At 51.7% G+C, this 13,078-nt stretch overlaps 1 protein-coding gene across 1 annotated transcript in view; it reads left to right on the plus strand.

Annotated features, from left to right (window-relative positions):
* The window catches only part of Dvl3 (dishevelled segment polarity protein 3), a 17,258-nt gene extending 5,369 nt beyond the window's left edge, over positions 1–11,889 (plus strand). The window contains exons 2-15 of the mRNA XM_032899950.1: positions 1,110–1,179; positions 1,698–1,819; positions 1,940–2,049; positions 2,244–2,379; positions 2,636–2,729; positions 2,939–3,008; positions 3,814–3,953; positions 4,049–4,125; positions 4,231–4,298; positions 4,427–4,576; positions 5,053–5,184; positions 5,349–5,516; positions 8,839–9,058; positions 9,149–11,889. Of these exons, the coding sequence (XP_032755841.1) occupies positions 1,110–1,179; positions 1,698–1,819; positions 1,940–2,049; positions 2,244–2,379; positions 2,636–2,729; positions 2,939–3,008; positions 3,814–3,953; positions 4,049–4,125; positions 4,231–4,298; positions 4,427–4,576; positions 5,053–5,184; positions 5,349–5,516; positions 8,839–9,058; positions 9,149–9,581 (1,990 nt within the window). The 3' untranslated portion in view covers positions 9,582–11,889. The remainder of the gene's footprint in view (positions 1–1,109; positions 1,180–1,697; positions 1,820–1,939; positions 2,050–2,243; positions 2,380–2,635; positions 2,730–2,938; positions 3,009–3,813; positions 3,954–4,048; positions 4,126–4,230; positions 4,299–4,426; positions 4,577–5,052; positions 5,185–5,348; positions 5,517–8,838; positions 9,059–9,148) is intronic.
* The last annotated feature ends 1,189 nt before the right edge of the window (positions 11,890–13,078 follow it).

The raw sequence follows: 13,078 nt of genomic DNA on the forward strand, positions 1-13,078 counted from the left end.
CTTTATAGCCTTGGCTGTCCTGGAACTCTTTCTGTAGACCAGGCTGGCTTCGAACTCAGAGATCAGCCAGCCTGCCTCTGCCTCCCAAGTGCTGAGGTTAAAGGCATGTATGTGCCACCGCTGTTTTTGTGTGTTGTTTTTAATTATATGTTCTAACTGTAGGGATAGAGCGTGTAGTAGATAAAAAACCCAGAGTCACACAGGCTAGGGTTCAAACACCAGCATGTGAGTGGTGAGTGTAGATAGACTGGCTTGGCATAATGCTAGGCCCATAAGACACGCTCAGTAAACACAGACAATTGTCACTGTTAGTTTCTTCTCCTCCGTGGGGCTGCGTGAGGGTCCTCATACATCCCAGCCTCAAGCTCACTCTGAAGCTAAGAGTGACCTTACACTGGTCCCCTGCAGTGCTGCGTTACAAGCGCATAACCATGCCCAGCTTTACGTAGTGTTGGGTCAAATGGTTCTCTGTGCCGGGCAAGCACCCTGCTGTCTGAGCTGCCTCGCCAGCCTCTTCCTGCTGTTCGTAACAGAGTCGCATACTCTGAGGCTTGCCTCATAATCCTCCTGTCTCAGCCTCCCTAGTGCTGCCTGGGGTTCCAGATGTGTACCACATGGATGGGCACTGAATGCCTTCTCTTTCCTAGTTCCTAACTCCTTTCCCACAGCTCTGAGAACAAAGTCAGTGTTCCTAGTAGAGAAAAGAAGAATAGTAAGAATCGTACCTTTTCCCTTTGAAGGTCAGAGGAATGCTGGGAACAGAGCAAGCACTCTGGAGGTTCTGAGGTGTGCCGTGTGACCATTATAATTTACAATCACCCGATGGCCAAGCCTGTGCTGCAGCAAGGCAGTTGGCCCAGATACGGCCCTGCCGGAGGGATGGCCCAGAGCATAACGTGTCTTTCCTACTTCCAGCTGCTCCCCATAGCTCCTGCCTCTTTGTCCTACTTCCTGGAGGTGCTAAAGGGCTGTCCCTAGTCCCTCCACAACTGGACGGTCTTGTGGGGATGGCTTGATCTCACACGTAGGGTCAAGGACAGCTCCAGTCATGGGGACCCTGGGATTTCCTACATCAGAAACTGCTCTCTGACATCCCCCTCTCCCTGCAGAGTGGTGAAGGAAGAGATCTCGGATGACAATGCCAAGCTGCCCTGCTTCAATGGCCGGGTGGTGTCCTGGGTAAGGAGCCGTCAGCCTCCAGCTGTATCCTGGTGTTGGCTAAGGGAAGAAAGGCATAGCTGGGATTGCAGCTGGTGATCTTATGCCTTCGTATCTGAATCTGCCTTTAGTTTTCTTTTTTTTCAGAGCTGGGGACCGAACCCAGGGCCTTGCGCTTCTTAGGCAAGCGCTCTACCACTGAGCTAAATCCCCAACCCCTGCCTTTAGTTTTCTAATCGTTTCTTACCCTAGATTCTTCAGCCTTTAACGAAATGTGAGAGAATAGTGGAGGGAGGAAAGGGAGAAACAGATTAAAAGATGTCCTGTGTCCATCCGGACACCCGCTGCAACCTGGCATCCTCTGACCTCTGTGCTCGCCCTACTTCTGCCAGCCCCTCTCCTTACACAGCTGCTCAGCTGCCCTTGCATGGATGGCCCTTTCTTCTCTATTCCACTCTGACCAGTCTCTCATGCCCTGCTGGAAGCAACATCTTGCTTTTCCTCGGCACCGCTGTGACCACTCGTTTTTTTTCTGGCAGCTGGTATCGGCCGAGGGCTCGCACCCAGAGCCAGCCCCTTTCTGTGCTGACAACCCCTCAGAGCTGCCTCCTTCAATGGAACGCACAGGAGGCATCGGTGACTCTCGGCCCCCGTCCTTCCAGTAAGTGTGACTCGAAGGTGGGAACGGCCCAAGGGGAAGGGACAGCTTAGTGCAAACCAGGGCTGGGGAAGGGAGCCCCTAGCCTTCTCTCTTCTCCACCAAGTTCTCTCTACCCTTTAGCCCTCATGCTAGTGGGGGCAGCCAGGAGAACTTGGACAATGACACAGAGACCGACTCCTTGGTATCTGCCCAACGAGAGCGGCCCAGACGGAGGGATGGCCCTGAGCACGGTGTGTATTCTCACTTCCAGCTCCTCCCGGTAGCTTCTAGCCAGCTCCCTGCCTCTTTACCCTGCTTCCCGAGTTCTGGGTATGCCTGGGTCCTGTTCAACCCCTGGCTTGCTCCCCTCACATCTTGCTCTCCTTATATCCCTTGTTCCCTGCATTGAGCCTTGTATGGACCCAGCTGCCCATCTCCCTCGCAGCAGCCCGCCTCAATGGAACCACAAAGGGCGAGCGGCGACGGGAGCCAGGTGGCTATGACAGTTCATCTACCCTCATGAGCAGCGAGCTGGAGACTACCAGTTTCTTTGATTCAGATGAGGATGACTCCACCAGCAGGTGGGACTTGACTTTCATAGGAGCAGGGATGGGAATGGGGGATGGGTGTGTGTGTGTGTGTGTGTGAGAGAGAGAGAGAGAGAGAGAGAGAGAGAGAGAGAGAGAGAGAGAGAGAGAGACCCATGAGGAAGCTTGAACCCCGCTGATTCTTCACCTCTGGAGGGATGTGGCCATTGTGGTGGGACCAGGGCTCTCCTGTGCCTCTTATGAGGCAAGGATGGGCCAGCCTGGTGGGGAACGACTTTGGGCCCCACAGGTTCAGCAGCTCCACAGAACAGAGCAGTGCCTCACGCCTAATGAGAAGACACAAGCGGCGGCGACGGAAGCAGAAGGTCTCCCGGATTGAGCGGGTATGGGCTGTTGGATATTCAGGAGGATGAGCAGGAGGTTAGACTGTAAGTCCTTCCTAGGCAGGACCACAGCTTTCTCCCTCAGAGCCCTTCTGTTTGGTTCAGTGTTGGGACCTTAGTGGGTAAGGGTGGTGTGCTGAGGAAGAACCGGGGGGAACCCTCCTCCCCACCCCACTCCGCGCACTGCTCACAGCCACTGTCTCTTCCAGTCCTCCTCCTTCAGCAGCATCACAGACTCCACTATGTCTCTCAACATCATCACAGTGACTCTCAACATGGGTGAGTCTGGCGGCACTTCCAAATGCCTCTCAGTGGAAGAAGGGGCTCTGGGAAACGCAGCGTACGTTTTCTGGGGTTTGGGGTGGGTCTCAGTGGTAGACTACAAGGCTCTGGGGGTTCCGTATCCAATACAGGAAGAAAAGATATGTTCCCTATTCTGAGGTTGTGCTTCTGTAAATACTGCCTGAGACATCATATGACCATTTCAGTAGTTCAGGTCAGAGCTGTGACAGGTAAACAGAACGGTGGGGGCCGAGCATGGCACCTGGGAGGCTTCCTGGGGGAGTGGTTTCTGGGGGTCCCTGCTCATCTTGCCATTCCATACTTCCTTACGCTTTAAAAGGCTCAGCAGGCGGGCCTGCCACTCACCCCGATGCCTAGAGTTCAGACCCTAGAACCTGTGTGAGAAGAGAGGCTGACTCCCACAAGTCGCCCTCCAACCTGCACACACACACACACAGAGTGCCTTTCACAACAAAACAAATAGATAAAAATGAAATAAAAAAATGTAAAGGCAGATAATATGACCAAAAGAGCTGTAACTTGGGAACTTAAATCTGAGTTTACTTCCTGCTGCTTTCTGTCTTAGAAAGGTCACTTAGGTCTTGCCTGTCTGTAAGAGGGTGTTCAGAGTCGCTGCCTCATAACCAGTAGGAAAATCGAAAGTGTGTCTATGTGTATACTGTACAGTAATGTTTGCCTGGTGTGATGTTAGTTATTGCCCCTTTCTGCCCTGTACTAACAAGGGGCTGGGAATTTGGGTAGGAACCCTGCCCTTCTCAAGGTGTTAAATTATTCCCTGCAGAAAAGTATAACTTCTTGGGCATCTCCATTGTGGGCCAGAGCAATGAGCGAGGTGATGGGGGCATCTACATTGGCTCCATCATGAAGGGTGGGGCAGTGGCAGCTGATGGACGCATTGAGCCGGGAGATATGCTGTTGCAGGTATCGTCCACTACCCTGGGAAAACCCTCGACCCCAGCTCCCCTGTCCGTCTCCTGAGCACTCCCTGTTTTCTCACTCCTAGCCCTCTTTCTCAGGTAAACGAGATCAACTTCGAGAACATGAGTAACGATGACGCAGTCAGAGTGCTTCGGGAGATCGTGCACAAACCAGGGTATGAACAGCATGGGACTGGGGGAAGGTGGGCCCGGCACTTCTGGCAGGAGACTTGGTCTGGCCTGCGTGCATCCTGCGTTTATTAGGACAACCTTGCTTTCAGGCCCATCACTCTGACTGTAGCCAAGTGCTGGGACCCAAGTCCTCGTGGCTGCTTCACATTGCCCCGGAGTAAGTAGACAAGGGGTCATCCCTAAAGTTGGTGTTGGCTGTATAAACCATGCTCCTCTCTTCTCCTTACATGTTAGGCACCGTAACAGGCAGGGTGGGCAGCCTGTGATGACCCATCTTCCCCGCAGGTGAGCCCATCCGTCCCATTGACCCTGCAGCCTGGGTCTCCCACACTGCAGCCATGACAGGAACCTTCCCTGCCTATGGCATGAGCCCCTCCTTAAGCACCATCACCTCCACCAGCTCCTCCATCACCAGCTCCATCCCCGACACAGAACGTGAGTATTCAAGTCTGTCCCTTGGGCCACCCAGCAGACGGGCCAGGTGGGAGGATTGGTGAGGGACCCACTGTGCATCGGGGGGAGCCTTCGAGGGGACTCTACTCATTCCGTACCTCACACCGTAGCTCTTCCCCAGAGGGCATGCAGAGCCTCAGTTTCCTCTCATACAATGGGGCTACCAGTATATGCTTCCCAGGTTCCTGTGGGGTTCGATGAGAGGTTCTAACTAGAGCCTTGGGACTGCGTGACATGAGGGAGCACCAGTTTACTGTCATCCCATGTGCATGTGCTTAGGCTCCTCTGTCACATGTCCTTGTGAAGACACTAATCATTCATTTTTACGGGAGGGGAGACTGTCCAAGGAGTTGGTGCTGGGCTTGCATTGTTGAGTGGGAGAACTGAGAAGCCACTCCTGTTTTCCTAACTCCACAGTGCCTCTTTCCTAACTCTCACTGCTCTGCCCCTTCCCCCAGGCCTAGATGATTTCCACCTCTCCATCCACAGTGACATGGCAGCCATCGTAAAAGCCATGGCCTCCCCCGAGTCAGGGCTGGAGGTCCGAGACCGCATGTGGCTCAAGATTACCATTCCCAATGCTTTCATCGGTGAGAGCCTTACTGCAAGATGAAGGACAGGTTGTGGAGACAGGGGGCAGGGCAGGGTGGGGACCCGGGCCCTTCCTCGCCTACCTTTGGGTTGTTAACCGCCCTGGCGTCATAGCTTCTGTGAAGCTAGAGGAACCCAAATCAACTGGCAGCCTTGTCCCCAGGCTCAGATGTGGTGGACTGGCTGTATCACAACGTGGAAGGGTTCACCGACCGACGGGAGGCCCGCAAGTACGCTAGCAACCTGCTGAAGGCTGGATTCATCCGCCACACGGTCAACAAGATCACGTTCTCCGAGCAGTGCTACTACATCTTCGGTGACCTCTGTGGCAGTACGTGTCTCCCCACCACCCTCCCCCCTTTTATGAGACAGGGCCATGGACATAGATCATGCTGACCTAATAGCTGCTGTGTAGTCAGCTTGCCTTGAATTTGCAGTAATCCCTCTGCCTCAGCCTCCTGAGTAGTGGGATTATAAGTGAATGCTACCACACCCAGAATCCCCCACCTTCTTGCCTCCTGGATGGAAGTAAGGAGGTGCTTTGTGATAGGATGGCTGACTCCAGGAAGCCTAACTCCAAGCTCTGAGTTGGGGTCTGGCTCCAAGCGCAGAGGCCCGCAGTACAAGCAGAGCCTGATGGAGCCTCTTCACTGCCCTCCCATCTCCCTGTGGAGCCTGCCTCTAAGCGCCTGTTCTGTGCTTGACATGGTGCCAGTGGTCTGAGCTGTCACCCTACCATCCCACTCAGCCTTCACCTCCTGGTGGGGTGGGGGTGGGGGTGGGTATATCCATGTTATCAAGTGAAGAAACAGATTCATTGGTGTAAAACAGTCTGCGCTAGGTCTCACAGTTAGAAACGAAGGAGAGAGGCTTTGGCTCCAGCTCTTCTGACTCTGTCCACACTGTTCTGGGCTTCTCAAGGGACTCAGTGCTCCACAACACATGGTCTCAGCAAGGATACGGACTGGCACGGGCGTCCTGGTCTTTCTAAGAGCCCTGGGAGTAAACTGTACCGTGGTGTGTCAGGGTCAGTAGCAGAGGACTTTACGAGCCTTCATCCTGAGCCACTGAGCATAATCTAAGGAGACCCTTCCTTCTCCTTAGCCTACAGAGGCCCTCACACAGGCATTGCTGTTCGTGCCAGCAGCTAGGTCCTAGCCCAGCCACCGCCCCTGCCCACACAGCTGTTACACCTGTGGTGCTGGCTGACACCAGAACTGATCAGTGCTTCTGGGACCCGGTGGCTGGCACTGCAGAACACATCTCTCGGTAGAGGCTGGGGCTCCTGGCCTCGGCAACTCTTACAGAGTTGTGATAGGGTTTTTGGACTCGGATAGTTCTGAGTTCAAATCTTACTCTGCTGTTACTGTGATCACAGTAGGTGTGTTAGCTTCTAAGTTCAAGATGGAAGTAAGATAGAACTCGTCCCATGGAGATGTCTTAAGCATAACATAATGTATGTACACCCATTTAGAATAGTGTGACCCACAAGAAGTGCTCCATAAGAGCTGCCTGCCGTTCATTATTTAACTGATTATAAGATGCACTTCTATTTTCACATCCCATTCTCTGAAATTGGGTATATTTTCCATTAATAGTTTAGTAGACTCACAGAAATTGGTTATTTTTGTCATTGTTAGCAGACATCAGCACAGGGCCCTAGACATCTTGGAACATACAAAGCTTCCAAGACAGCCATAGCAGTTTTGCTCAAAAGATGTTTATTCTTGGGCCTAGCTGGGTCCTTCACCTAGGCCACCCAAGAGTTGGCTCAGGGTGTGCTGACAGGAAAACCTTTCCCTTCTTTGAGGTCATAGTCTGCAGCATGGGGAATGTGGCAGGCTCAATGAGGAGCTGTGTGCTCACTATGGAGTTTATCGTTGGTTCTCTGGACAGCACCTCATAGGCTAAAGACGTCAGCAGGCCTTTGAGTGTGAGCCGATACAGGACACTGCTCTCCTTCAGTGCCTGTGGCTGCCAAGTCAGAGGCTTGGCTGTCAGGCTCCATAAGCAATTTCAGAGCCTCATACCCCGGCTTCTTCCTGCAGAGCTGGCTGGATCACCTTGGGCTTGGAGGAAGATCTAATGGTGTAGATGGCCTCTACAGGGCAATTATAGCTTTCTTAGAATTGAGGTGCACGTGAGCAGGTCCTCGGCAGGTAATCAGCCCTAGTAGCCTATTTTACTCCCTGCATGGAAGCTCCAGCTCTTGAGAGGACTGCTTACCTTTAGGAAGTACACAGTTTCAAGGATGGAAGAAACCCATGAAGTAATGCCTAGAGTCAGGGCACAGAGGAGGCATTTGAGTTGTTCTTTCTGGCCCTTCTACCCCATCTCCACTTTCCACAATAGCAAATGTGACCAGGGCAAAGGCCTTCTGTAAAGGAGGCCCTAAAAAACCATTGTATTTATTTAGGATTCCGCCTCCTCTTTTAATTTCCCCTCCCCTACTGCTGTGTAGTCTGAGTTGGCCGACTTCCCAGTCCTGCAGGAATGTCAGATGCACACGTGAACACGTAGGCCATTCTGGACCTCCTCCTCCTCCTCCTCTTCTTCCCCCTCCTCTTCCCCCTCTTCCTCCTCCTCTCCCTCTTTTTCTTTTGAGACAGACCCTTTACTACATGGGGTCTGGCTTTCCTAGAACTCACTATGTAGCCCAAGGTAGCCTTGAATTCTCAGGCCTACCTCTGCCTCCTGAGTGTTGGGATTAAAGGCATAAACTACCACACCCAGCTCATTCTAAACTTTTATTTTTAAGATTTATTTAATTTTTGCGTATGAGTCTTGCCTGCGTGTACCTCTGAGCACCATGTGCATGCAGTGCCCAGAAAGGCCACTGTGCCCATGGGACTGGAGTCACAGATGGCTGTGAGCCATTTATGCTGCTAGGAATCAAACCCAGATCTTCTGCAACACCAACACGTGATCTTAGTTGCTAAGCTGCCTCTCTCCCCTCATTCTGTTATTATTATCATTCCTGTTATTTAGGAGAAGGAGCAAGAGGAGGGAGGGCAAAGGCCCCCCTCATAATTACCTGAAAGGTAGGAGTGTGAGCACCTCAGCTTCTGCTCTGCCTGCAGCTCTGCTCTCCTCTCTGGACTTTTGTTCCTTGCCTGGAGAAGCGGTTATTACCTCTTTCGGGGGTCGCTGCGTACTGTGCTCACGAGTCATGGTACAACCCCTGGTGGCTTCTAGTACTTCAGCCTTCTACATTCCCCAACTCAGTTCCTCTCAACCAAAGAAAAAGTGGCAAAATAAGTGAGAGGTGGGTAGAGTAAATCTTGTTTAGTATTTGCTTTGTTTTTGTTTCATTTGGGAGTCTTTTTTGTTGCTGTTGTTTTGTTTTTGAGACTGTGTTAATGGAACCTAGCCTGGCTTCAGACTTACTATGTAGTCTAGGTTGGACTTGAACCCGTGTCAGGTCTCTTGCCTCAGCCTTCCCAGTATTTAGGGAGAAACTTTGAAGGTCTTGGAGATTAGATGTGGGGATTGGCTGTACAGCTATTGAGAGAGGCCAATGGCCAAAGAGATCTGCAGGCCTCCGGTTCTGGCCGTAAACTTTAACACTGTTGCCTGCGGGTGCCTTCTGCTGGAAACCTGATTGTAGGTGTAGAACCACAATAGACCAGCTTACCTGAGTCCTCTTCCCACAGACATGGCCAACCTATCGCTGCACGACCATGATGGCTCCAGTGGCGCCTCTGACCAGGACACACTGGCTCCTCTGCCGCACCCAGGGGCTGCCCCTTGGCCTATGGCTTTCCCTTACCAGTACCCACCACCTCCGCACCCGTACAACCCACACCCAGGCTTCCCGGAGCTGGGCTACAGCTACGCTGGGGGCAGCGCCAGCAGTCAGCACAGTGAAGGTAGGTCAGAGAGACCCAGCTGGAAGGATCCGTAGGGAGCCCCGGCCACCTCTGCACCTCCATCTTGGGCCTGTTTTTTTTTTTCTACAGGCAGTAGGAGCAGTGGCTCCAACCGAAGTGGCAGCGACCGGCGCAAGGAGAAGGACCCAAAAGCTGGGGACTCAAAGTCAGGTGGTAGCGGCAGCGAGTCAGACCACACTACACGCAGCAGTCTGCGGGGGCCACGGGAGCGGGCACCAAGCGAGCGCTCAGGCCCAGCGGCCAGCGAGCACAGCCACCGCAGTCATCATTCACTGACCAGTAGCCTGCGCAGCCACCACACACACCCGAGCTATGGCCCACCCGGAGTGCCCCCTCTCTATGGTCCCCCGATGCTGATGATGACCCCACCGCCTGCAGCCATGGGGCCCCCAGGAGCCCCTCCAGGGCGTGACCTGGCCTCGGTGCCCCCGGAACTGACGGCCAGCAGACAGTCCTTCCGCATGGCAATGGGAAACCCCAGTGAGTTCTTTGTGGATGTGATGTGATCCGGGCCCTCTCCAGCTCTCACCCCTCAGCCGGCTGCACCCCCATCTCAGTCGGCCTTTTTTTTTTTTTTTAAACTTTGGTACCTGAAAGGGAAATAAATGGAACTAACTGCTACTGCTTGCTGGTAGCAGCAAGGATGAGAAGTCTTTACTCATCCATGCTTCAGCCCCTAACCTGCCTCTAGCCCAGCTGGTGCCTCTGTCCACTAACCAGCCCCATTCCACCCAGTTCCGGGCTTCCCAGGGTTTTTCATGTCCCTGCCTCTGCACTGCTAGTGTTAATTCCTGATGCTCCTTCACCCGCACGTTTAGGAGCTGACCCCAGCAGTGCCACATCTTATGCCCACCTTCCCTCCTCGGTACCCTTTTGCCCACCTCCGTAAGCATGTGTACAGAGATCAGGATATTGCCCCACCATACTGACACCAAAAAATGGTCTTTCCCTTCCTAACTGGCCTGCCCGCTGCTTCAGACCTTCACCCTACAGCTGTAGCCACCTCTAGTAGGCATCTGTGCTGTCTGTCCCTGCTTGGACCCAGCCCCGATCAGAAGCCCAGAGAGCCACCCTGCCCGTCCCCGACCCCACCCCCCAGGTGCCTGGGCCCCATCCATGCCTGTCCTGTGCGCTGGTTCCCCGAGATCTAACCCTACTAACCAATAGGCTCACCTAACTTCTGAGCCTGAAACATTTCTCTTCTTTTTTTCTTCCTTCAAATTTCCCTGGGCCTGGAGCAGCCAAGAATTTCGGGCTCTTTGACTTTCTGTGAGTCCCCAGGAAAGGGAGGCCCAGCCTCCAAGGAGACCAGGAACTCTGCTTCAGCCCCCTCAGGGCTTCCCAAGGATGTCCAGCCCCCACAGGACCCACACTTCAAGGTCACTAGCCTTTTGGGAAGGGCCTCAGCTTCCCCCATGCATAACTGACTACTCTTTTCAGAGAGAAGTAGAGAAGTTCGCTCCCCTCCACCTCATACACATAGATATACATACACATGTGAGTCTCTCCCCCCAACCCCTGGTCTCTGTCTCTCTCTGTCTCTGTCTCTGTCTCTGTCTCTCTCTCACGCCTATGCAAGTTTACAGAAGCCTCAGGGCTGGTCCCTGGCCAGAGGGCTGGACCCTTTTTCCAAGTCATCTCCTAGATAGTAGGGCTGGTCCCTGACGCCCTCTTCCCTTCAGCTAGCTTCCCTTACATGTTCCCAACATCTTTATACTTAGATAAAAGTCCAAAAGCTGGGGCTCACCAGAGGGCTCTCCGGTAACTGACAGATCATTCTCTACTTCCCTTCTGCCCCACATCTCCCGGTACCCGCTCTGTTTCATCTTCCCTATGAACCCTGGGGACACGGGCCAGTTGAAGCTATACGAGCAGACAACTGGGGCTTCCAGACGGTTCCAGTTAACTGTTTTCTACCTTAAATCATAATTTCCTCTTTAAAACTCCGCTATAAATTCTGACTTATCCAGACTCTTTAAATTTTCAGTCAAGGGTGTCAGCCGAGGAAATAGCTGTGTAGTGCTTGCCTAGCATGCCCCAGCAAATGTCTCCCCCATCGAGATGTCCTTAGCCCAGGTTTGGGGGCAACCTGAAGTAGGGATATTTTGACATTCATTTAACATATTTCCAGGGACTTTAATGAACAAAGGGCTATGTTAGAAGCATGACTTGATCTTCGCTGTCTTCAGTTCTCTCTGACTCTGCCTTTTCCTGTTCTCTTGAGAATCCCTCACCAGTGCTCCCATTATCCTGCCTTTGGCTCATGTCCCTTTCTTCCCCCCTTCCCCCATAGTGTCAGCCACTCTCTTCTTAAGCTGTTGATATGCTGGCCACTTCTAAATCTGGATCTCCCACCCCAGCTTCCCCTCTCTTTAGATCTGTTTTTATTCCCCACTGGACATCTCCCCAGGCTTGTCCATATGTCCCCAGCCAAGTATTATTCCTCTCGAATTCCTGCCCTTGTGACCTTCATTACAAGCCACACCTACACGGGCTTAGTCAGCATCTCACACCCTTCTACTCCGACACTCTGAAGTTCAGCTGTTCCTCTCCCTTCCTTACGTTACAGAGCATGGGATTTGGAGTCAGGTTGGTTTGGGCTTGATTTCCAGCTCTATCATTTTTGATTGTGTAATAGAATTATTTAACCTCTCTGGAGCCTCAGTCCTCCCATATGTAAAATGATGATAATAATACCTACCTCACAGGGTTGTTGTGAGGATTTAAATTAGATATTGTACGAAAAGTGCCTAGCACAGTGCCTGGCACATAATAGAGTAGGTGCTCAATAAATGGTAGCTATTATTATTACTATTTCTATTGTTATTGTTGTTGTTGTTATCACTAATTTACTCTAAACTTTTAGGGTATGTTGGGAAGAGAAAGCTTTTGTGAAGATAGACCTGAAGCCTTCAAAGGTTACAAGTTTCTGGGTTTTGGCTTCTGGAAGGAGGTTGCTAGGAATAGTAGGGTTAGCAACCAGATTTGAGCACCCACCCCTTCCTTTCTGCCATAGAAGACTCTGGCCTGTTTAGGCAACAGATGTCTCTGTCCACTGAGAGAAAAACCAACTTTTCTAGATTTGGCAAAAATCAGACAGCCGTTTGTTTGTGTTCGGGTTGGCTCTGCCTCATTCTCAGTTTGGATATCATAAGAAATCTTTTTTTTTTTTTTTTGGTTGAGACAGGGTTTCTCTGTATATCCCTGGCTGTCCTAGAACTCGATCTATAGACCAGGCTGGCCTTGAATTCAGAGATCTGCCTGCCTCTGCCTCTGCCTCTGCCTCCCGAGTGCTGAGATTAAAAGCATGTGCCACCACTGCCCAGCTGAGAAATGGGATTTTAAAATCCCATGCCCAACTAAACAGGAGTGGTGAACAAACAGGCTCCCTTTTGTAGCCTGGGATGTCTTGAAACTCCCTATTTAGACCAGGCTGGCCTCAAATTCACAGAGATGCTCTTGCCTCTGCCTTCAGAGCTCTGGAATTAACGGTATATGTCACCAGCACACCACAGTCACAGATTTTGCTGAGAAAAACACTAGTGTTTTACCAAGAATTAGTGCTTTCCTTCCCAGCCTTTCTGTTTGGATAATTATCCCTGAGAAAGGGCTCAGTCCTATCCTGGAATATATATAAAACCTCGGGAGAATCAAATGTGTTAAAAAGCAATAAATTCAGCAGTAACAGGCTTATGCAAGTTGTGTTTGTAAAGTGAATATAGCCACTCTTCGAAATCTGGAGACAATAAAAATCTAATAATTCAAAATTTACAATTGGTTTCAACAAACAGCTTTGGTCTCTTAAAGCCTACCTCCTCTAACTAGGAACGAGAAGGATTACAGAGACTACACTTCCCGTGATTCTCACTGAAGCAAATAGTCTGTGGAGCGTACCATGACGCGAGTTGCCAGCAAGACGCACTAAGGCCGACGTCGACTCTGTCTCGAAGGCTGTCGGTAGTTGTAGTTTTGCTAGACTTAGGGCACTCGGATGTGTCAGCTT

This window comes from Rattus rattus, chromosome 4, assembly GCF_011064425.1.
Source record: "Rattus rattus isolate New Zealand chromosome 4, Rrattus_CSIRO_v1, whole genome shotgun sequence".
Taxonomy (NCBI): domain Eukaryota; kingdom Metazoa; phylum Chordata; class Mammalia; order Rodentia; family Muridae; genus Rattus; species Rattus rattus.